We start from the raw sequence: 26,390 nt of genomic DNA, 5'->3' as shown, positions 1-26,390 counted from the left end.
AATGTCAAGTTCTTTCCTAATATCCTCGTTTTTAATAAGATATTGCCATTGATGCCATCTGTTCATGCCTCTAATCTTTCTCAGGACTCTCATATCTGCGGTCTCTAGTCTTTGGTCAAATGTTTTACTTCTGACCCAGCTCTCAGATCCATAGGTTAAAACTGGTTTGAACACTGTCTTGATTGCAGCTAATTTAGTGTTCAGACTAATTTCATATCTTATTCCATATGAATTTATTCAGTTGACTGGCTACCATACCAGGCTTTGTTGATTTGGTTGTCTATTTCTATATATAATTTACCATCTTCAGTAAAAATTGTGCCTAAGTAGCTGAAATGTTTTACTTGTTCCACAGGTTCTCAGTTCACAACACAGTTGACATTTTCAACAGTTCTACCTGTTTTCATTGTCTTTGTCTTTTTAACGATGACCTTCATACCATATCTATTACAGCAGTTATTAATTTTAGTCAGGGAGTCTTGCAAACTTGTAGTGGATTTATTTAGAAGTATAACATCGTCCGCATAAAGCAAAGAGCTGACATTAACATCTCCAATTTTGATATCATGTTTAATACCACTTTCCTTCATGATGTGATCCATATAGATAATGAATAACACAGGGGATAATGTACATCCTTGTCTCACACCAGATTTAACATTAAAAAAATCTCCCTGTACTTCCTTCAATTCTAACTGTTGATTTACAACTCAAATAAAGACTAAGTATTGCTTGATATAATGCCCCATTGACACCATATAACTGTAGTGTATTGCATAGCTTTTCTCTTGGCACCTTGTCATATGCCTTTTCCAGATCAACAAAACTTAAATACAGATCTTTGTTATATTCCCATGCTTTCTCAAGTATTTGTCGTAAAGTGAAGATCTGATCCTGACAGCCTCTATTTGGCCTGAATCTAGCTTGTTCTTCACCAAGCTTTTCTTCCACAATTCTTCTCAACCGTTTCTCAAGTATACTTGTATAGATCTTGCCAGGAACACTCAGTAGGGAAATACCTCTGTAAATCTCACATTGAGTTTTATTTCCCTTTTTTATATATGAGTACTATTAGAGCTCTACTCCAATCATCGGGAATACGTCCCTCTGTCCAGACCTTCTGAACTATGCAGTGCAGCCACTGTAAGACTTTTATACCACCATACATTAGCATTTCTGGTCGAATATCATCTAGTCCTGCTACCTTTCAACATTTCAAGCCTTTGATGGCTTTTTCTACTTCAAGTATGGATATGTATTCCTGACTGTATGCCTGTTGAGTGTTTTTTACCACTGTGCTATCACTGCTTGTTTCATTTAGCAATTTTTGAAGTAATTACTCCTTACGTCAAGGATATCTTTTTCTCCTGTTTTCATGTCACCTTTATCATCTCTAACTCCTTTTACAGCACTCTTTCCTCCATTTCTAAGCCTCTTCAACAACCTCCAGAATATTTTGCTACCTTCTTGATATTTATTTTCTATGTTCTTGCCAAAGTCCTCCCATGACTTTTGTTTAGCCAGTTTTACTCAATGTTTAGCTTTCTTACATTTGTCTCTGTATTCTCTAAGAGCCCAAGCTGACTTATTTGCCAGGAACTTTTGATATGCTTTCTTCTTTTCCTTCACTGCCTCTTTAACTTCCTGTGTCCACCATGGAGTTCTGATTTTTCTATTCTTGCAGACAACTTCACTACATACTTCTCTGGCTGAATCAATCATGGTTTTCTTCAAGGCTTGCCACTGAATCTCCAAGGTTTGGATCCTGTTCTCAAACTCTTTCATTTTTTCTTCAATAATCTTTGTGTATTTTAGTCTACAGTTCACATCTGAGAGCTGCTCAACTTTTATTCGCTTTAAAACTTTCTTACATGTTATTCTTTTCAATATGAAATTCAATTTTATCCTGCTCAAGACTAAATAGTGATCACTTCCAATGTTAAATCCTCTGTACACTCTGGTGTTCTGCACCAGGGAGAAAACATCACTATCAAACTAAATAACATAATCAATGAGACTTTTCTTATTCCTTGCCTCTTCTCTCCATGTGAATTTGTGCACATTTTTGTGTTGGAACATGGTGTTAGTAATAACCAGTCCATGTCCTGAGCAGAAATCCAACAGATATTTGCCATTATTATTAGCTTTGCTCTTTTCTCCAAATTTTCCCAAAATATTTTTGTATGTCTCACAATCATTTCCTACTCTACTATTTAGATCCCCAACAAGGACCAACTTTTCCTTTTTCATTGTGTCAGTTGCTTTTTCTAAAGCATCAAAAAATTCCTCCACTTCTACTTTAGTAGAACCTTCTGTGGGACTATAGGCACAAATAAGTTTCATTGTCCAGTTCCCCATTCTCATATTTGCCCACATCACTCTACTTTAGGCTGCCTGCCATTCAAGAAGATTAGCCTCTTATTTTGTGTTGAATACTATGGCTGCTCCTTTTCCTTGGTTGTCATTTCCTGAATATAAAATTTTGTATTTATTGCTCAGAAAGATCTCACCAGTTTTTGTCTTTTTTGTTTCAGTCGCCCCCTATTATGTCGATTTGGTACTTATCTAATTCCTCAGCTAGCTCCATTTCTTTGCTATTCAGACTTCTTTTGTTGATAGTACCAATCTTTAACTCTGGTGATGTTAAGTTGGGATGTGTGCTTTCAGATTTGTTCCAGTAGCTGACTTTTTGCTGTTCATCCTGGTTCCCTGGTGAAATGAAAACAATGGGGGCCTTGTTTAACCGGGCAGCACCCCAACCAGCATGAAATTTTGTGATGTTGTACCATCATTTTCTATATTGGTTTAAGTCAATAAGAATACAATTTGGTCAGCTAAATCCCAAATTGCCAGCTAATCCTCGTTTGTTCAGTATCCAGGTAGATACCCAGCAGGGTGCACCACGAGAAGGTGAGGATTGGACATTAGTTTAGAAACCCTGGTCGGTTCTCCGCATTCCTTTAAAGGCTATGAGGAGGTCTCCTCTCAGTTATACAGCTTTGACCCTTTTTCTGTTAAACAGTGAAATTGTCAGAAATCTTTTTTTTTTAAACTAATAAGAACTACAGAATCATACCAAGGATATTTAAATAAATAACTATTTTGTGCTCTCACCTTTTAAATAGATCATAGCAGCATGTTTGCTTGTGGTGATCTCACAAACAAATGGCTACTGGCATGGGAATAAAGCTTCCCTGACTGGCAGTCTGTAAAAGCAAAGTGCAGTGCAAATGGTATGTATAATGCAAGAACAGTTGTCCATCAAAAATGAATTAGAAGATGGGTGAACACAGTTGTGTTTTCAAGTTGGGCATATTTAAGTTCAGTGTTAAAGTACTAGTGTAATTATGTTTTGATTCCTCAAAAGTTTAACAAAAGGAGTGTATTCACCTGGACTTAAACTGTACTGTTGTGGGTACAGGAGTATTATAGGATCGTACTTCATGAAGGTACACAGTGCCTAAAACTGTGTTCAAAAAAGCGGCAGTTTAATTAGACACTATGTGCCTCCTTGCATTCAAGATATCTGTTGTGCCTGCAGTTCAGAAGTTTAATTAACAGTTTACTTAAAATAATATTTATATTATGACAGTTTTTTGTTTAGTAGTATTTCATTTACTATAAAAGTTTTTCTTTTATTTTAGGCAGCTAGTGAGCTAGCTCGACTTAAAGTTGATGAAGACAAAGTAACCCAAGGTAAAAACAAGAATGGCCTCTCTCTCTCTCTCCCTCTCTGTCTAAATAATAAGACTAAAATCTTTCAAATAAATAAATACTTCTAATTGTAAATTAATATATAAGGTGTGACAATTAAATTCCCAAAATGTACATGTAAAAACTATATTTGCTTACCTGTAAACTAGTGGCTACTGTTACCTTCCTCTTGTTCAGCAGTGCACTTACTTAGAGATGCTGCCATTGTTCAAACATTTCTGGAATATTTTTTATTCCTGACACCAGATGCCAGAAAATCTGTGTTCTTCCAAAAGTTAAAAGGGAATAAGTCTGGTAAATATGAAAATATCTAATTTTGTGATTGATTTTTCAGCCAGAAACCTGTGGATAGCTATTGCATCATGTTCAGTGGAATTGCCATGATGGATGATTTAATTTTTCAGCCAAAGTTTATCTCTTCTTATGAACAGCGTCATGTAACCTTGCCAACATTTCTAAATAACAATGTTGGTTCACTGTTTCTCCTATTAGACCAAACTAATTGCTGCATTCTTTCCACATTTTCACCAGTTTGATGAGTTTGTTGTCATCTAGTTCTTTCCTCATCTCTCAAGTCTTTCTGTAATCATCACCATAAACTACTCTTAGCATATTTAGAGTTTTACTTTTGCTTTTGTCAACTTTGCACAAAACTGGATGTAAATGTGCTGTTCTAAGTTTCATTTTCTTGTTTTTCCACCAAAAGCAACAAGCATGCACATGCAAACTCTACCTCAGCCTATTAACTACTTGCTTGACTGTTTTGATATGACTCAAGGCAGTAACCTGTTTCCATTGTATCAGGAACAGGATTCATCCAATAGAATACTGTGCCTGCTTCTTCAGTCATGTTTTCTGAAGATCCTGACATTTTTAATTTTATGTCTCATCATCAGTTTCTTTATATGTATCCACAATGGTTGTACATTGAGGGTATGACAGTATTGCACGAATAAGTTTACATAATTGCTGATTTCCTGTCAGAAACTTTCTTCCAAATTAATATATTACTTATCAGCTCCAACATTGTCATATCTGATATTTAGGTCTTTTAGGGCATAAGATGATGGAAGACAGAATTAGTCTACCTAAATCTTGATTGCCCACTTGTTTTTTTTTTTCCTGCCATCTTGGCATCAAACACTTGTTTTGTTAGCTTTTCCTTTCCCATTTTGTTTTAAGTGACCAACCACTTTAGATATACTTTGCTTACAATGTCAAGTTCCTTCTAATATCTTAATTTTTAATATGATTCTGCCATTGATGTCATCTGTTTACTGTTAATTTTTCTCAGAACTCTCATATCTTTAGTCTGAACAAATGCTTTATTTCTAACCTAACTCTTTGATCCATAACCTAAACTAGTTTGAACACAGTCTTGTATACTGCATTTAATGTTTTGGCTAATTTCTTTCTTATTCCATATGATTTATTCATCTGGCTGCTCACCATACCAGCTTTGCTTATTCTGTTGCCTACTTCAATATTTACTATCTTCACTGAAAATTGTGCCTAAATAGCTGAAATATTGTATTACTTCTATAGGTTCTCCATTGAGAATGCAGTTGAATTTTTTTTTTAAGTTAGAGAATCCTGTAGAATTGAACTGGATTTGTTTATGATTATGACATCATCTGCATAAAGCAAGGAGCTAAGTTTGATATCTCTGATTCTAATATCAGGTTTAAAGCCACTCTCTTTCTTAATATGATCCATATAGATAATGAATAAGAGGAGATTAGCTTAGTGGCTATGCGCTTCGCAACCATATGCCTGGAGAAGGAGTGTCCTAGGTTCGATTCCCATCGGTGACGTGAGGAGCTGAAGGATCTTCCTCAGCCATAGCCAAGTTAGCCAGTCTTGGGGGTGGACAGCAGGGTTTTTCCCCCAGTTTATTCTGGGGTTTTTCATCCCACAAAGCAGGCAAACTGGCCTTGAGAACTCAACACTACAGGCCATAGGATACACCGGGGCATAAGGCTGACCACCTTATCCTGTAAACGGAGTGAAGTCCGATGATCAATGGACCCTCGACACTGCAAGGTATAAGGAAGATGAGATGAGTATGTACCGTCTTACTGCTGGGCTTATAGTTTAAATATAGACTGTGTATATATAAAGTACCATTTATCCCATATAATTGTGGTGTGTTGAAAAGTTTTTCTCTGGGCATCTTGTCATATGCATTTTCCAGATCTACAAAACTTAATACATTTCTTTGTTATATTTCTACTATTTATCACAAAGTGAAAATATAATCTTGACAGTATAATAAAAAAATTATTGATATAAATCCAACATGACCTGTGGGAGATAATACCTATCATCCCATAGGTCATATTGGATTTTCAGTTTTTGTAAGCCAAACTTTACTGGCAGATACATTCATTCATCCTCCCACCATCATTCATCACAAAATAAATGGGTATTATCAAGAGTTTTATACACAGAGCTCATACGATCTGCTCTTTTGATTCCCTTTTGTTTGATGAACTGAATAAAATCTTAATTTTTAATATGATTCTGCCATTGATGTCATCTGTTCACTCTTAATTTTTCTCAGAACTCTCATATCTTTAGTCTGGTATGTAATTGATACGACAAAACTACTATTCAAAAAATTATCGATAATTATCAGACTACAATCTAATGTGAATTACAATCTATCCCAATCTACAATCTATCCCACCTTAAAGGAACCTTGGAACAAATAGTAAAGATTCTTCGAAAATTCAGCCTGTACACTTCCTTCAAAGCAGCTCAGAAACTGTCTTCCTTTCTACCATCCAAAAAGGATGCATTACCATCTCTTTTCTTACCAGCTGTTTATCAAGTATCCTGCTGATGCCATCTTTGTTATTTTGGACAGACTGGCCATTTTGCACACAACTTAGCTTTGTTACATTTTTTTCGGTATCCTCTGAGTGCACGTGCTGATTTACTTCCCAGAAAATTTTGATATGATTTCTTTTCTAAGTCTGCTACTTTGACTTTAGCACACCATTAAGTTTTTGTTTTTCTGTCCTTACAAACAATTTGCTAAATAAATCAGTTTTCAGGTTTTGTCACCATATTTTTTTCTTCCAATTATGTTAATAATACAATGATATCATTGTTGTAAATATAATAATGCAATAGCAATAATAATGTTAATTATTATTATACAGGCATCTCCATGGAGTCTGTAGACTCATTGCAGAAGGCCCACTTAAAACATTAATCAATATCTGTACAATATCTGCCATATTTTGCCTTGAAATCATTTACCAGCAAAACACACAATTGACTCGGGCAATCTAGTCCTCATTCCGTTACTAACCACGCTCTTTTTCAGTTTTCTATGGGTGAACTATAGTTTTCTTCACATTATTCCTGTACTGAAATATTATATCTACATGAGTCCCATAACCCATTCCCTAAACAATGTATGTGTCTCTGTCATATTCCCCTCCCTCCCTCTTATCTGCCAATCAACCAGCTTCTGTAACCCAGAGATCTTCAGTTCTCCTCATATAGAGCATCACACAGTCCTGCCACTATGTTGGTAACTCTCCTCTGAATCCACTCCATCTCATTAGCATCTCCAAAATACCTAAGCAACAAAGCTGTATTCAGTAATCCAGATGAGGCCTTTTTCAAAGCCTTATAAAGTGGAATAATAATCTTATCTCTGCATGTCAAAGTGCTCTTCAATAACCAGGTAATTCTATGAGCTGTTTTAGCCACTTTTGCAATATGTGCGTGTGTTGAGGCTTAAATGCTGTGCAGAATTCATGTTGGCGGTTTAATGGAATAATTATCAGCACTGAGAAAGGATTAAAAATAATTTTAATACTTCCAATATTTCATCTCTGTCACAGAGACATCTTCGGGGATTACAAAAAACTTTTTGTAACAACACACACACACAAAAGCAATACAGTAGTAAGTGAAACTAAAGTCCTATCTAGGTGGTGCTCCCTCTATGGACATTTGCAGGTGGCCTAGGATGTAAAGAGGGATCACTAATAATTAATGTTATCCAAATTTTGGGAAGTTTAATGCAACCGTATTTGTTTAAATTAGGTTGATTCCTGAGTGCCGATGCAGATTCAAAAAACAATCTTTCTCTCTTGAATTTACTATGGTGGAGCATGGTCATTTTTTTCCAGGAGATCCTGTGGGTATTATCCAAAGCAAGCCAAACGGTCTGCAAGGCCAGATTGACCTAATCATGATTGCAGATGTGAGATCTGTGTTCTTCTAACCGAATGGATGATGACCTGCCTGTCCGAAGTAAGCCAGTTTACAGGCACAAGGTATACTCTATCTACTCCAGGCACTGAGAGAGAAGGGAGCTGGTCTTCGGTGGAACGGATAAGGGTAGTAAGTTTACGGTAGATCTTTAAAGCTGTATGGAGGTTGTACTTTTTTAATGATCTGGCAATTTTTTCTGATGTACCACGGATGTATGGTATGGTGATGGCATTTCTGTAGTCCTTCAGAGGTGGTCGGGGAAATGGGGAAGGATTTGATTATTAATCTTGTGGTCATTGTAGCCATTGGAAAGGAAGGTGTTGTGTATGTGTGCGAGTACAGTTGAAAGGGCAGTTTCTCAATTGGTTGTAAAGTGAAGATCTGATCCTGACAGCCCCTATTTGGCCTGAATCCAGCTTGGTCTTTGCCAAGCTTTTGTACACACACACACACACACAAAAAAAAAAAAAAAAAAAAAAAAAAAAAAAAAAAAAAACTACGTGTAAGCAGTCTGTCTCTCTCTCATTACATCTAATTTGTCATTCTCTACACAATCCTTCTGTGAACTGTTTCTCAAACATAAATCTTATCAGGAACATTCAGTAGGGAAATACCTCTGTAATTCTCACATTCAGTTTTATTTCTCTTTTTATATATATGTACTATTGAGAGCTGTACTCCAATCATCTGGAATTCGTCCCTCTGTCCACTCCTTCTGAACGATGTGGTGCAATCACTGTAAAACATACCTCCATACTTGAGCATTACTGGTTGAATATTATCTACTCTACTGCCGTTCCAGATTTCAGGATTTTGATGGCTTTTTCTACTTCATGTATGGATATGTACAGTACCCATATATAAAAAGGGGAAAGAAAACTGAATGAGAGAATTAGAGAGGTATTTTCGGATTGCATGCTAAGTCAGTGTTTTTTACCACTGTGCCATCAATGATTGTTTCATTTTGCAATTTTTTAAATTACTCCATACATTAAGGATATTTTTTCCTCCAGTTTTCATGTCACCGTTATCATCTCTAACTCCTTTTACAGCACTCTTTCCTCCATTTCTAAGCTTCTTCAACAATCTCCAGAATATCTTGCCACCATCTTGATATTTATTTTCCATGTTCTTATCAAAGTTTTCCCATGACTTTTGTTTAGCTAGTTTTACGCAGTGTTTAGCTTTCTTACATTTGTCTCTGTATTCTCTAAGAGCACAAGCTGAGTTATTTCCCAGAAACTTTTGATGTCCTTTTTTCTTTAACTTCTAGTGTCCACTATGGAGTTCTGATTTTTTCATCCTTGCAGACAACTTCACTACATACCTCTCTGGCTGAATCAGTCGATCTTTTCTTTAGGATTTGCCACTGAATCTCCAAAGTAAAGATCGACTGATTTTTATGTTCAAACTCTTTAATTTTTTCTTGAATAATGTGTGTGTATTTTAGTATATAGTTTACTTCTGAGAGCTGCTCAACTTTTATTCACTTTAAAACTTTCTGACATGTTCTTTTCGATATGAAATTCAATTTTATCCTACTCAAGACTAAATAGTGATCACTTCCAATTTCAAATCCTCTGTACACTCGTCTCCTGTACCATATCCTTTTCCAGATCGACAAAAGTCCTCCCACGACTTTTGTTTAGCTAGTTTTACACAGTGTTTCGCTTTCTTACATTTGTCTCTGTATTCTCTAAGAGCAAAAGCTGACTTATTTGCCAGGAACTTTTGATATGCTTTCTTCTTTTCCTTCACTGCCTCTTTAACTTCCTGTGTCCACCATGGAGTTCTGATTTTTCTATTCTTGCAGACAACTTCACTACATACTTCTCTGGCTGAATCAATCAGGGTTTTCTTCAAGGCTTGCCACTGAATCGCCAAGGTTTGGTTTCTGTTCTCAAACTCTTTCATTTTTTCTTCAATAATCTTTGTGTATTTTAGTCTACAGTTCACATCTGAGAGCTGCTCAACTTTTATTCGCTTTAAAACTTTCTTACATGTTATTCTTTTCAATATGAAATTCAATTTTATCCTGTTCAAGACTAAATAGTGATCGGTTCCAATTTCAAATCCTCTGTACACTCTGGTGTCCTGCACCAGAGAGAAAACATCACTATCAACAATAACATAGTCAATGAGACTTTTCTTATTCCTTGCCTCCATGTGAATTTGTGCACATTTTTATGTTGGAACATTGTGATAGTAATAACCAGTCCATTTCCTTGGAAGAAACCCAACATGCATTTGCCATTATTATTATTATTAGCTTTGCTCTTTTCTCCAAATTTTCCCAAAATATTTTTGTGTGACTGACAAGCATTTCCAATTCTGTTATTTAGATCCACAACAAAAACCAACTTTTCCTTTTTTCATCATGTCAGTTGCTTTCTCTAAAGCCTCAAAAAAATTCATCTACTTCTACTTTAGTAGAACCTTCTGTGGGACCATAAGCACAAATAAGTCTCATTATCGAGTTCTCCATTCTGATATTTGCCCACATCACTCTGCTTGAGACTGCCTGCCATTCAAGAAGATTAGCCTCGTATATAGTGTTGAATACTATAGCTACGCCTTTTTTTCCTTAATTGTCATTGCCTGAATATAACATTTTGTATTTATTGCTCAGAAAGATTTTGCCATTCATTCTCTTGTGATTAAAATTGCTCTATCATTAATATCCTCAAGCTGTTCTGTTGATACCAACTCTGTTCTTGACTTCTCCTGTTTCTTTATACATTTATTTGAATCGTAAAGAAGTGTTCTCTGAGGTCTTCCTCTTTTTTGCGTACCTAGTGGCAATTCTGCTTCATGTTTTTGTTGTGGCCCAGTAATAGGCAAGGCATGTACTCCTAAGTGAAGATCATATTCTTCCTGAAGATGAGAAAGTCTGTAAACTAATCCATCACTGCTAAGACTGAATAGTTGATTTCTAACTGGGATTAATACAGCATCTTGGTGCAGACTATCAGAAGAAACAGTTGCTCTTTGAAATATCCAGGATCTCACCTGTAGTCTCTTTAAAACTATTTAATATTTAAACTTTCTGCATACATTAAGAAGCATACACAGCTGCCATACAAGATGCTCACTTCACCCTTATACACAAAATTGACCTTCATTTTCAGGTTTGTGTATGTTTTTGAGGATCACAATGGGATGATAAGAATTTTCAGTAAATAAATTAAAAAAAGAATGTACTGGATGCAGACAATTCTGTTCTGAGTCCTGAGGCTCTTACCTTTGCACATTAAAATTACATCTATCAGAGCTTCCCTCGAAAGTAACTGGTCAAACACAGATAACATATTTCTGTGATGATTGTTCCATTTTGAATAAATAGTCTTAAGTTTTCATCTTTATGAAAATTAGATTTAATTATTTATTAAATTTACATCTGCAATCTCAGATTTTAAGATTTACATTGGTAGTTAGTTTAATCAACACACAATCGGTGAGTTAGGTTTAGCCACAAACCAAAAAACTTGTATTATACACTTTCCTAAACCAAATAGAGATTCATAAACAAGACTTATATAATTACTTTAGCAGTTACATATAACGTACATATACCTACAATACTATATATGCACCTACAGAAAGGACTTTAACACTGGTATGCAAGAAGCAGAAATTAGGCTTATTTGCTTGCACATATGCTGCTGCAACAATTTTATAAAATATACTCATCAGAAACCAATAAAAGATTTACAGAAACAAAAGTACAATGTTAAACCTAAAACATTGTGACATAAACATACTCCACAAGATTGATTCTCTAAAAACATAATTTGAATCTACCACTTAACTTAAAGTTTAACTGCAGTCTCATCTACACTATATGTGATTATCAAGTTTAGTCTATTCAGAGATTTCTCCTATACCAACAGTTGGATTGATGGATGAAGACATTAATGCTCTTTGAATTGCAATGTAGGATTTTTTATTATTATTAAAACATAAGCAGACAAAAGTTTGCACATCATGAAGTATTTTTGCGATTAGCTTTTTAGTGTATATATCAAACACAGATAAAAACAGAGCATATGGTCTATTTCTTAATATATATACTACTCAATCAGAAAAAAAAAAACTTGCTAGAAGATTGATAAGATTCTCCTACTAAGATATGCTATTTAAAAATGCATACAGGAATAAAATCAAGTATAATCCAAAGGGTTGTTTGCACAAAAAAAAAAGACTATATTCTTCTAAATTACTTTTTCTGTTTTTTTTTTTATTAAATAATAATAGCAATTAATATAAATAATAATTTTCTAGAATACTTGTATTCTAGAAAATTCCTTTAAAAAAGGATTTTGTTGCAGTTTTGAAAAGTCTTTTTCAGTATGTTTTAGTAAACAGAGTTTGCAGGTTACTATGTAGAGAAGTAATCTGTAATGAAATATTTCTGTAAATCAATAATAAATCTGTTTGGTTATATACTGTATAGACTATTATGAAATGCAATTTAATCAGGTATTAATCTTTAGTTTTTATTCAGAAATTCCCTTAAACAGCAAAGTAATTTGATAACATAATGAGTATGTGATTTCGGTATATTGCTATACTGCTATGCGATTTCAGTATAGCAATTCATATTGCAGACTTATGAGGATAGATTGCAAGTATGTGGATTACAGACTCTGGTTAGCAGGAGAAAGATCTCTAAACTTCTGAATAGGTATTATAGGATATCATATGATGCAATTTTTCATTATATGGAAGGTGGGGAAAGAACATGGGGGCCATTCATGGAAGTTAAGTTTGTTCTCAGTCGAGAGCTATGTTTTTCTCTCAAAGAGCAGTGAATGAGTGGAATAGTTTGCCTTTAAAGGTAACGAGTGCATCTAGTGTGAATGAATTTAAGGAAAGGTTTGTTTTGGGTGATGTATCCTTGATGAGACCTTTGAGTCTTTGACTCATTGGCGGTCTCAGATAATAATAATATTGATTACCATCACTAGAAAATATCAATTTAGGTGTCAAATTTTTTAATTAAGTTGTATGGTTCATCATACACTTGATGTATTATTATTTTATTTCAGTAATGTGCATGGGATACACATCTTCTGAGGCAAGAGTAGCTCTTAGATTTTGTTATGGAGATGTTGAAAGAGCATTGCAGTACATCATTGGGAAAAGAGAAGTAAACCTGGAATTTTATTATTAAGTGGAGTGTGTTTGCTTTATAAAATATATTTATTTATATTTCTCAATCTATATTTCATTCAAATTTGTTTGCATATTTTGTCAAAACTGATAATCTTCATTAATTTTTATCTTTGGTAATAGTTATAGTTGACTCATACTGACGTGAACTGTAATAATTCATGTATCTTGGCTGTGATAGTTATATGAATCCTATTAACTGCATATGGTATTAAATTTCCATACTGAAAACAAAGCATGCATTTGGTCTTAGGTATATATTGCTAAATGATAATCTTTTTCTTTCTGTACTTCAAAAAAAACCTTTCATGTTTAATAATAATAATAAAAAAATTGAGTCTTCACACTTCCAGATACCAAAAAGAAAATAGTTTCATAAATTCAAATTACATTAATTAAAAAAAATATATATTATGCAAGGCTTGACTTCAACAAATATTATAAAACTAGAGGAGGAAAAAAAAAATATATATATATATATATAAAGTTACTTTACTTCATTTCACTGCAAAGTTTAATTAAGGAAACATTTTTTTTTTTTTTAAGTAAAATCATTCATCTTTGCTCAGAAGAAAAGGTGTGAAAAATTTGGTTCCTATTCTCATTAAAAATCTAAAGTTCTCTTCTACTTTGAAATTCATCTTTCACTATATCTTCAAAATTTGACTTAAAGTTAAAATTGACTACAGTTTTGAATGGCCACAGAGTTTATTGATGGCCAGTTGAAAGTTTGAGGAAAGGTATCCTGTACAAAAAAAAAAAGGGAAAAAAGTCAGAAACCTAAGAATTTTTTCTTATCTTTAATAAGAAAGTTTAATATATTCACGTGGGACTTTGTTTCATATATTGTGCAGCTCACTTAACCATGTAACATGTCCTTTCCACGTCAGGTGGGCATATTTTCACCCATTCAACAGTATATATGGCTTGCCAGTTTAAAGTTTCTTCAGTACAATTTTCATTTAAACTGTTTTCGTGGTATATGAAATATCGTGAAAATAATGTTGTTGTTTTTTTTGTTCAGGTTTATATAACATTTACTTTTCAAAGTAATTATGCATTATACAAATAGTGGTTTCTTCTCCAAGTGAAGTATATACGAATATCTAGCAATGTTTTTATTTTATGATTATATAAGAGTATGTTATCTACAGAAATATCAAAAGAAAACAAAGGCAGTCATTGCAACATTAGATGACCCCCCCCCCCCCATTTTGTATGTTGGATCTGAAAACAGCAGTCTTGGTGTATGTTTTTACAATTTTTTGTTAAAACATTGTATAGCTTACTCTCACTACAGCAAACGCCATTATAGCAGATTCACTCACTAAACTTTGTTAAAGTCCAGCCAAACTCCTAGACATAATTCTGTGCTAAAGGAAATTCACCATAGAAAAAAATCACTGTGACAGACTATGTATGTGAATTTCTTATATTTACATAAATAGTCTGATTAAAATAATGATTAATTCATAACCTAAACAGAACTCTTCCTGGTATTAACATGATGGCCAGCTTTTCCTTCTCCAAATTCTCCCTGAAAATTTCTATATTACTGAGATTCATTTCTGCTCTGCTCTTTAGGTTTCCAACCAGCTTATTTTTTTTTCTCCAGCTGCCTTCTCTAATGACTCATTCCTTTATTTCTTCTCTGTAAGAAGCTCCTTGTTTACAACGTGCATAAATAAGTCTCATTGTTCAAATTTTCATTCATCATCATTATCATCAAATTTCTGTCATGTACCCTCAAAGGAGTGTACAGAATATGATAGTACTACATGAAAAATTTACATCATTACTAACTTCCTATCTACAATTTTCCTCCAAATAAGTCTGTTATCTGTCAAGACTTCAACATTATTAGATCTTATATTTCTATCTTCTAAGGCACTTTATACCATATCAATCCACCTATATCTTGGTCTTCCTCTGGGTCTTTATCCTGCCAACCTGGCAGAGAACACTTGTTTTCCTAGTCTTCTCTCACCCATTCTGTTTAAGTGACCATACTACCTGAGATTAGCTCTGCTAATGCATTCCTGGATGCTGACAGTGTCAATTTCTGTCCTAATATCTTAGTTTTTAATATGATATTGCAATTGATGCAATCTGTTCATGCCCCTAATCTTTGTCAGGATTCATGTCTTTGGTCAAGTGTTTTACTTCTGACCCGGCTCGGTTTGAACACTGTCTTGTATTTTATTAGTGTTTTCACTAATTTCTCTCTTATTCCACATAAATTTATTCAGATGACTTTCTACCATATCAGCTTTGTTGATTCTGTTGTCTATTTCCATATTTAATTTACCATCTTCATTAAAATCATGCCTAAGTAGCTGAAATGTTTCACTTGTTCTCCATTCACAATGAAGTTGATATTTTCAGTGCTTCTGCCTATTTTGATTTTCTTTGTCTTGTTATTGCTGACTTTCATACCATATGTATTACAGCAATTAATCAATTTAGTCATGGACTCTTGCAAACTTGTAGCAGATTTATTTAGAAGTCTAACATCATCAGCATAAAGCAAAGAACTGACATTAACATTTCCAATTTAAATATCAGGTTTAATACCACTTTCCTTCATAATGTGATCCATATAGATAATGAATAACACAGGGGATAATGTACATCCTTGTCTCACACCAGATTTAACATTAAAAAAATCTCCCTGTACTTCCTTCAATTCTAATTGCTGACTTACAACTCAAATAAAGACTAAGTATTGCTTGATATAATGCCCTATTGACACCATATAACTGGTTCATAATGAATAGCTTCTCTTTTGGCATCTTGTCATATGCTTTTTTCAGATCTACAAAACTTAAATACAGATCTTTGTTATATTCCCATGCTTTCTCGACTATTTGTCGTAAAGTGAAGATCTGATCCTGACAGCCTTTATTAGGCCTAAATCCAGCTTGTTCTTCACCAAGCTTTTCTTCCACAATCCTTCTCAACTATTTGTCAGGTATACTTGTGTAAATCTTACCAGGAACACTTTGTAGAGAAATACCTCTGTAATTCTCGCATTCAGTTTTATTTCCCTTATTATATGTGGGTGCTGTGAGATCTTTGCTCTAATCATCCAGAATTCGTCCCTCTGTCCAGGCCTTCTGAACTATGCAGTGCAGCCACTATAAGACTTTTATACCTCCATACTTGAGCATTTCTAGTCAAATATCATCTACTCTTGCTGGCTTTCCACATTTCAAGCCTTTGATGGATATGTAATCCTGACTGCATGCCTGTTGAGTATTATTTTTTTTACAACTGCTATCACTGCTTGTTTCATTTAGCAATTTTTCAAAGTAATTCCTCCTTACTTCAAGGATATCTTTTTCTACAGTTTTCATGTCACCTTTATCATCTCAAATTCCTTTTACAGCACTCTCTCCTCCATTTCTGAGCTTCTTCAACAGCCTCCAGAATATCTTGCCACCGTCTTGATATTTATTTTCTATGTTCTTACCAAAGTCTTCCCATGAGTTTTGTTTAGCTGGTTTTACACAGTGTTTAGCTTTCTTACATTTGTCTGATTTTTTTCTTAAATAATGTTTGTGTATTTTAGTCTACAGTTCATATCTGAGTGCTGCTCAACTTTTATTCGCTTTAAAACTTTCTTACACGTTTCTTCTTTTTAATATGAAATTCAATTTTATCCTGCTCGAGACTAAATAGTGATCACTTCCAATTTCAAATCCTCTGTACACTTTGGTGTTAAATTTTCGTTTGGAAAATAAAATAGTTTCTAAGGAAGTTAATCAGAATATGATAAATTACTTTAATTAAAAACCACAATGTTACATCCTAATTGCATAGAACTTCTTCGGGTATAAAAAACAAAATTAGTGGATAAAGAAACAGTAAAAAATTAACAAGACGATGGCCATTATACAGTTATACAGGAATCCAGTGATTTTAAAAATATCTTGTCATACGTTACATTGTTGAGATGCTGTGCATGTTTATGCTCATGTATGGCTAGCTATGGCCAGGATATATTCCAAATAAATTTCTAATTATAAACAAGTTAATACTTGTTATACATAGGTGTTTGGGACAGAATGCCATTTCCAATTTCTTCTCTCATTTATGTTATACGAGGGTGGTGTTCTTGGCCTCAGCCATAAATGGCAACACTATCAGCAAGATTTTTTTTCCCCCTAAGTTGGTACGTCTGTCATAAGCATCAAGTGAAATTGCAAGGCATTCTTTCAAGTAGTTTGTTTTATACAGCTGTCTGAAGCAATAGTTTTGTCTGTATCCCTTGAATTGGATAAAATTGAGTAACGCCCGGTTATAAAATTCTTCGTGAAAGAAGGTTTAACGCCAAAAGAAATTCATTCGAAGTTCATAAAAGTTTATGTGCATTCTTCTTCGTTTTCGAGAATTAAGAAATGGGCTGCTGAGTTTAAACACGGCTGTACCAGCCTTGAAGATGATCCACGTGAAGTACATACAAAAAACGCCAGAAATCATTGATCAAGTGCACGATATGGTATTGGTTAGACTATAGGCATTTCAAAAGAACGTGTAGGATATATTTTGTATGAAGAATTGCAAATGAAAAAGCTTTGCACAAGATGTGTGCCATGCTTGTTCACAGCTGATTAAAAACGTGCTTGCATGAAAATCTGAACAGTGCTTGGAATGTTTTAACAAGAATAAAATTGATTTTGTGTGTCAATTTATTACTATGGATGAGACTTGGATTCACCATTACACACCAGAATCCACATAGCGGTCAAAATAGTGGACAGAAGCCAGTTGTTCAGCACCAAAGATGCAAGTCAGCGTTTTTCTTCAAATTAAGAGGTGATTGCAGCTACAGAGGGCATATTTTGTAGATCTTACTGAGAACCACTACAGAGATGGGATAATGACGTTGGAGCATCGCTGGAATAGATGTATTAGTCTTAAGGGAGTTTATGTTGAAAAATAAAAATAATTTTGAAATTATAAATTTGTTTTTTCATTGTTAGGCTGAGAACTTTTCAGACCACCCTCGTAGCAGTGGTGTAAGAATTCAGACCTATCTGATAAGACTTGAAGTCTCACTTCTGAGGCATCCTGTTGGTCAGCTGAAGAGATGGTGCATTTGTGATAACAGAGCGCAGACCTCACTTCTTTGGTATTCTATAGCTTTTTCTGTTCTTCTTTTTTATACTATACTATGAACTGAATAGTATCCTGCAGAGCCTCCATAGCTTAGTCAGCATAGATGAAGCCCTTTCATCAGAAAGACCTAGTTCGATTCCCATCCATGATGTGAGGAACCTTTATCTGGTCTCTTTCGATTAAAAGGTGAGTTAGTTGGTCTCATACGGCAGTAGAGGATTTTTCATCCCTCAGAACAGGCAAACCTGCCCCCCCCCCCCATGAGCACACGCTGCTACAGTCAAAAATGCTCAATCAGGAGGGCTCAACCAGTCCTAAGGGGCAGTCGAGGATCAGGGGGGTCCCACATGAATAAATAAATAAATAGTATCCTGCACTTGCACTAGTCAATAAACACCTGGATATTTTAGGGAACCATGATGAAGTTTAACAGATCAGAGTAGTGATCTCATCCTGATAATGGAGTGAATACTCTTATGATTTTATGTTCTCTAAGAATTTTTGCAAGTTTTATGGAAATAGAACTAATATAGAGAAGAATAACTAAGCCTTTGATTTTTTTGTCATTGGAAGTATCTCAAATGGCATGTTGGTTAAGAAGTCTAACAGAGAAGCTTAAGTGTTAAAGGTTGTTCATAATTTATTTTTAATGGCATTAACAATGCCTAAACAAACTATTTAATAAAAAAAATGTTTATTAACTTGCTTATATTTTGCTGAATTTCAAATCTGCATCTTCAGAGCACAGTGCAGCATTTATACACGACAGTGAGTAAGTGAAAAAAATTTAAATTGTAATGGACAAAAGATCTAAAGTCCTAATTTTGCATCCTCTAATGTTGTAAAAAAGAAGTAACATTACAGCTATGTAGGTGTCAATCTTAAGATAAGTCTCCCAAATTTTTGGCAAATTAATGCAACCATATTTGTTCAGGTTAGGAGAATTCTTCATAGCCATGGCTGACTCTAAAAATAATCTTTCCAATCTGTAACAACTTCTAAAGATTACATTAGTTAGCTATAAAATAACATGTATGTCACAGTAGATAACTTTTTTTAATATGTAAATATTTCATCTTATTGTCATAAGATATTGTCAGTACAATTATCAAACAATAGGAACTAAATTCAAAAAATATTTAGTATGCATTTTTTGAATTTAGTTTCTATTGTTTGGAACAATAAGAATTAAATTTATAAAACAGTTCGTGTGGTGTTGTTAATTGGTTACAATGTCTTGAAACAACGAATTCATTGTAGCCATTTTATTGATGGGCTTTTTTTAGAAACTAGAGTTCCTTATCTAGCTCATCCCTGTCAATGAGGTAGACTCTTGCTCCTAGTGTTGAAATAATGTCCAGTTTTTAAGATCTATAATAATGAGAAGAGATATGTCTGTCAGTATTAAAAGTTTATCCAAAAGATAAACTTTTAATTTCAATTCCTTAGTTAGTCAAAGATCTAGAAATGGGAGTACACCATTAAATTTTATCTTTGGATGTTGGCTCTTGAAGTATTCAAGGAAATTCAGAAGTAAAGGTTGTCCATGGTTCCAGACTAAGAATATGTTGACATATTCTTAGTCATATAAGAATATGCCGACATACCTTTCCATAATTTGGGTTTGGGGTGGTATTATTCTAGGATGTTTATTCAAATTTTTCCATATAAAGATTCATTAAAACAGGAGAAAGAGGAAACAACAACCAGACCCCAAAGTCTGGTTGTTGTTTTCCAACTTTTATTTTTCTCTTGAATATTTGAGTCTACATTTCACCCATAAAATCTGTTCAACTTTAATTATTTTTAAAAATTTTGTTTGTTTTTCTGTTGAGTATGATGTTTATTTTTTCAAGCTTAAAACTAAGTTGATGATCACTTCTGGTTTCAAATTCTGTATGCTCTATACCAGTGATTTTCAACCTTTTCCATAATACGGCATACCTAGACTAATTATTAAAATTCTGCGGCACACTAAAAATATATTATTTTAATTTTTTTGATGATATGGCAAAAAAATAGGCATAATTTTGATTGATTTACACACACAAGAAGAGGGAAGACCAGACAGTAATAAATAAATGCGCAAATTATGACATTATTTCTTTCAATTAATTTGTTTTCATAAATCTCGCAGCACACCTGAAGACCTTTCGCAGCACACTGGTTGAAAATCGCTGCTCTATACCTGTCTACTCTTGCATTCTGAACCAATGTGAAGATAGTATCAATGATAATATAGTCAATAAGCTTTTTATTTTGTCTTTTCCATGTGAGTTTCTGCACATCTTTTTATGTTGAAACTGTATTAGTGGTGACTAGTTCATGTCTTAAACAGAAATCCAGCAGGCCTTCACCATTATTATTAGATTTGTCCATTTCTGCAAAATTTTCCCCGAAACATTTCTGAATTACAGGCATCCTTTCCTTTCTGCTGTTTAGATCTTCAACAAGGACCAGCTTTTTCTTTGCCACCTGCTTTCTCTAGTGACTGGCTTGAAAAATTTTTTTAACTTCCTGTTTAAGAGAATTTTCTGTGGAACCATAGGCACAATTAAGTGTCATTGTGCAGTCCCCTGTTTTGAAATTTGTCTCCATAACTGTCCTTGAAATTGCTTGCCACTTGAAGTTTACCTTTGTGTTTGGTGTTGAACGCTATTGCTACTTCCTTTGCCTGATCGTTATTACCCCAGTGTAACTTCCTGATATTTATTATTTATCAGGATCTCACCCATTTTATTCTTCTTCATCTCAGTAACACTTAGTACTTCTCTAATGCTTTTGCCAGTTCAGCTTCTTTTCTATCGGCATATTTTTTTATACTGGTGGTGCTATCTTGAATTTTGCTGATGTTGAAGGTAAGGATTAGACATTAAGTTAAAGTTCTAGTTTTTCCACATTCCATAAAGATTATGAGGATGTCTCTTCCCAGTGATCTACCTTTATCCTTTAAGTGACTCCTCACTGATTTGTACATGAAGTAATTTCTTTAATTTTGCATTCATGTAAGTTCTACTTTTGTATATAAAAAGGGGGGGGGGAAAGACAAAAACATCGATTGCATGTTACATTTCATAATAAAATAGGCTTTAATTCTGTGGAAAATATAGGCACTCACAAATTTTCCTCAAATAGGAAGATAAGATTGTCTTCTCATCTTACTGGGCATTTCATGTGTGGTAGACATAGTAAGTAGTAATATGTTATAAAATGGTTAACACTTGTAAGGGAAATTAGAATTTTATATCAACTTCTATATATTTTGCTCGGTCTGTTTCATAATTTGAATGTTATAACCAGTCATTTGCATTCTTCCTGAATGATATTCATTTACAATGAGGGAAATATATTGGAGTTGATATCAAATTCTAATTTTCCTTGCATGTGTTAACCATATAATATATTACTTATCATTTTATGTTTCTCAGTATAAGTTACTTTATCCTCTATCTCTATATGGGGAGACAGGGTGTTTCATCCTGAAGGAACATGCTTAATTAACGTACATACTGACCTTGTTGTCTTGCTTTGTCGTTAAAAATCACCTCTCTTGGAGAGATAGTGAGAAGATTAATTGCACATTGTATGCAAATTTTGGTTTTATTGGTGATTATAAGTACATCTTTTTTTATGTTATGCTATCCAGGAAAGAAAAGAAATTAGGAAGAAAGAGGAAGAAGAAAGAAAGAAACAAGAATTACAGAAAAAGCTTGGAAAGACTGTAAATGGAGAATGGTATGGTTTTATTCTAATTAAGGTGTATTAAACTCTCATTTGGGTGAAGTAATAAAATTGTGTGTGAATTCTGGTCTTTTTGAATTGCTTGTTTGTTCAATATTGATGATATACTGTTAATTTTGATATGGAATATTTATTGCTCTTTCAATGAAGTACTGCCTATAACATGTTTTACACTTGGTTATTATGTTGTGTTATGCTATCTCTTGATTATAAAAAAATCAAAAGGGCACATTAATTATTGTATGTTTAGAATGGTAAAAGATGGATTGAGACCAAGACTGTCATGCAAGAATTGAAGAAAAAGTAAAAAGCCAAGAGATTTGAGTATTTTTGAGTAATTCTATAGAAATGGAAGCATATTTGTGCCATAATTTTCATAATGTAGAAGCATATTTATTACCCATATAGCATTATTGCTCCATAAAAATAAAAGCTTTGCTTATCTCTTTATATTAAAGATTACAAAAGGAGCAAGATGAACTGTAAGTTCAGAGATAATATAAAGTTTTCTATTTTTTTTTTTTTTAGCTCTTTCAAAATTTATTTTGAATGTGTTGATAATTTGCTTGAAATGATTTCAAACTTTTGTATAAACAGAAAAGGAAGATTGTAAATTTTGATGAAAGCCAATTATGATATGCTTGATTCTTTTCTTGGAGATTCAAGGATTAGATAAAGCATGAGAATAAATGTTTCTATACCTATTATTATAATAATTGTCAGTAATGTATTTGGTACAAAGATTGCAAAAAAAAAGTAATCCTTTCTACAATGAATGAATTAAACACAATTTAATGCTTCCAATACTTCATCTTTGTCATAGAGATATCAAGATGCCTACTGTGGGTAGACTGGAAATTAAGTTAAAAAAATACAATTGTGACAGTAAAAAGTTAGGTCTCCTGGACCATGCCTTGGAAAACACCCATAAAATCACATAAAAAAAATTCCTGTGCTCCACCTCAGCAAATTGAAATATAAGAGCTTTTCTGCAGATCCCTTTAACCTTTAATTCGCATGCAGTCAGAACATCAGAAATCATTCCTTACTCCATGACTGATTGTGCTGACAGCTGGCATTCAACTTATTCGGCAGGGACAGCAGGAAACTCTGCTACTCAAAATCACAACAAAAATTTGTCATTTGAATGATGGCTGTGGTCAAATAGACCCCATGCAACTAATTAGAGGTTACAAAAAAACAATCAATTTAAATAAAATATTGTTCTATTAAATTTCCTAACATGTAGGAAATATTATTAATTGTCCCAAGTTACAATCTTGGCTTCTACTAGTGTCTAGAGAATACTTTAGTCAACTAAGTTTCATTTTACTTTTGTGTTTATTACAGTTGTGCTTCTGAAGATGTCATCTTTGTCAAGAGAGAAAATAATGGAACCATTAAGGAATTTCATTCCTTTTTCTGTTGTTACATCCCTTTAAATATCTAACACGAGAACAACCTTGGAAATTATAAATTTTTTATAATGCTGTGCAATATGAAGGACTAGAATGGTTGTGCAGATGCTACTCTGGAAAAAGAAATCAACAGCAGGTTATTGTCTGAACTATCTAGAGGAAAAACAGCATCAACAGTATACTTTAAGAGTGATTAGGATTATGTGGTATTCTGGTACATGTATGAACATTTATGTATGTCTCAGTATATTTACTGCTGGAGGCAGTTTTTTTGAGTACCCATTAACAAGAGGTGGGTCAACCTATACACTAGTACTATTGATGGTGGGGGGGGGGGTGGGGGGGGGGGGGGGTGGGGGGGGGGGGGGGTGGGGGGGGGGGGGGGTGGGGGGGGGGGGGGGTGGGGGGGGGGGGGGGTGGGGGGGGGGGGGGGTGGGGGGGGGGGGGGGTGGGGGGGGGGGGGGGTGGGGGGGGGGGGGGGTGGGGGGGGGGGGGGGTGGGGGGGGGGGGGGGTGGGGGGGGGGGGGGGTGGGGGGGGGGGGGGGTGGGGGGGGGGGGGGGTGGGGGGGGGGGGGGGTGGGGGGGGGGGGGGGTGGGGGGGGGGGGGGGTGGGGGGGGGGGGGGGTGGGGGGGGGGGGGGGTGGGGGGGGGGGGGGGTGGGGGGGGGGGGGGGTGGGGGGGGGGGGGGGTGGGGGGGGGGGGGGGTGGGGGGGGGGGGGGGTGGGGGGGGGGGGGGGTGGGGGGGGGGGGGGGTGGGGGGGGGGGGGGGTGGGGGGGGGGGGGGGTGGGGGGGGGGGGGGGTGGGGGGGGGGGGGGGTGGGGGGGAAACTTTAGTTTAATATAAACTAAGATCCACTTTCAACGTTTCGACCTTTATATCTAGGTCATCTTCTGGAGCATTTGCACTATATACAGAAAACAGGCTACACTACAATCTACATGGTTTGTTAAAGTTACTGACCAACCGTTACAACAATTACTGGCCTGACCTCTGCCGAAAAAAAAAAAAATATATATATAATATATATATATATATACATCAACGCTAGAGTCCTATTATTAATAACATCTGCTGGTTGTAAATTTACATTGGGAGCAACAAGAAGTCTATGTGCGTGTGTGTTTATATATATTAACACCATGATCATACATATACATTCCAACCAGTTGGTATGGAATGGTTTCCAATGCTGGCGGAAGGTTGCATGGAGTCCTGACGTTTGCTGGCTACTACATGTTAGGTGGGCTGAATGTGTGCCATCCAGATTCTTGGAATTTTCATACCGCTATGAAAATCCTTATGATCCTCTCCTTATGAAAATTCTTGGAATTTTCATAAGGAGAGGATCCTTAGAGGAGTTGAATGTGTTTTTAAGTTTAGTAGGTGGTTTAAAGGTGGCATTGAGGTTATAATGGTGTAGGATTCTGTTGATTTTTTCCGATAACCCTTTAATGTATGGGATGGCTATGGTTTTACTGCTAGACTACATTAAAACCATAACCATCCTTTCTTTTTTGTTGATGTTTTATGAAGTACTTTATTGATAGTATTTTTGTTATAGCCATTATTTATGAATGTGTCGCTGATGATTTTTAGTTCCTGTTTCAGCGCTTGCTGGTTGGAGCAAATCGTTATAGCTTGATTTTTATGGGTGTTAATGACTCCATATTTTTGTGATGGGTGGTGGTATGAATTAGCACGTATGTATTGGCCAGTGTGTGTCGGTTTGCGGTAGACCATGAAGGAAGACGTGTGACTAGTGTATCTAGGAACGGGAGCGAGTTCTGATTTTCAATTTCGATGGTAAATTGTATGCATTCATGTTGTTTGTTCAGGTGGCTAAGGAATGTGTTTAGCATTTCTCGCCCATGTGGCCAGATAACGAACACATCGTCAACGTACCTAAGCCACACTGGGGTTTAGAGTGGCAGAATCAAGAGCAGTTTGTTCAAAAGTTTCCATATAGAAGTTAGCGATGGGGGGGGGATAGTGGCGAGCCCATGGCTGTACCTTCTTTTTGTAGGTAAAATTTATTTTGCCACACAAAGTAACCAGACTGTAGTACGTGGGCAAAGAGGGCAGTAATGTCGGGTGGAAATTTGATCTGTAGTAGAAGGATTGTGTTATTGATTGGGACATTTGTGAAAAGGGCAGAAACGTCGAAACTGACTAATAAATCATCTTTGTCGAGTGTTATGTTTTTAATTTTGATTATAAAGTGTTGTGTGTTCTTTATGTAGGAGGGGAATAAACTACCAACTCCTTGAATGTTAACGCTAATTTCTTAGCTAAGTGGTAATTAGGGCTATCTATTCCTTCCACAATAGGTCAAAGCGACACATTTTGTTTGTGTACTTTCGGGACACCATATATTCTGGGAGAGCAGGCGTATTCTTAGTTAGCACAAGTTGGCCGCTAGCAACCAACCTGCGCCAATTGAAAAAGGTCTTAACTACCTAATAGCACCTAAAAAGGTCAATAAATTGGATTTTATTTTCCACATAGAAAGAGGCATCAGGTCCCTACCCAACAATATAGCCAATAAAATACGATTAGAAACCAACAATGTTCTGAACAATAAGAAAACCATACGTAACAATCTTACAAAAACGGAACTAGCAGCAATAGTCATTGAAAGCCAACCTGCAAATTATTATAACGAAATTGGATAAAGGCAATGCCACTGTCGTCGTTGACAGGTAAACATACATCCTTCAGATGAATCAACTAGTATCAGATAACAGCACCTATCAGCTGGTAAACTAACCCAACAAACAGGATAAAGAATAAAGCAGAGAAACTACTTAAGTCCGTCACTTCATGGCCATCAGACACAGTTAAAAAAACTTATATCCCACTACGCCCACTCTCCCAGAATATATGGTGTCCCGAAAGTACACAAACAAAATGCCGCTTTGACGTATTGTGGAAGGAATAGATAGCCCTAATTATCACTTAGCTAAGAAATTAGCGTTAACATTCAAGGA

At 35.2% G+C, this 26,390-nt stretch overlaps 1 protein-coding gene across 2 annotated transcripts in view; it reads left to right on the top strand.

Annotated features, from left to right (window-relative positions):
- LOC150109502 (NEDD8 ultimate buster 1-like) overlaps positions 1-26,390 on the top strand; it is a 261,500-nt gene that overhangs the window by 143,894 nt on the left and 91,216 nt on the right. For both annotated transcript variants that reach the window (XM_090408663.1, XM_090408656.1), the window contains exons 11-13: positions 3,645-3,696; positions 12,999-13,099; positions 21,890-21,978. In XM_090408663.1, the coding sequence (XP_090264789.1) occupies positions 3,645-3,696; positions 12,999-13,099; positions 21,890-21,978 (242 nt within the window). The remainder of the gene's footprint in view (positions 1-3,644; positions 3,697-12,998; positions 13,100-21,889; positions 21,979-26,390) is intronic.

This window comes from Typopeltis vanoorti, chromosome 2 (assembly GCF_054136105.1).
Source record: "Typopeltis vanoorti isolate ZY-2024b chromosome 2, IOZ_Tvanoo_1.0, whole genome shotgun sequence".
Classification (NCBI taxonomy): Eukaryota; Metazoa; Arthropoda; class Arachnida; order Uropygi; family Thelyphonidae; genus Typopeltis; species Typopeltis vanoorti.
This window is presented reverse-complemented; position numbering and strand designations above follow the sequence as displayed.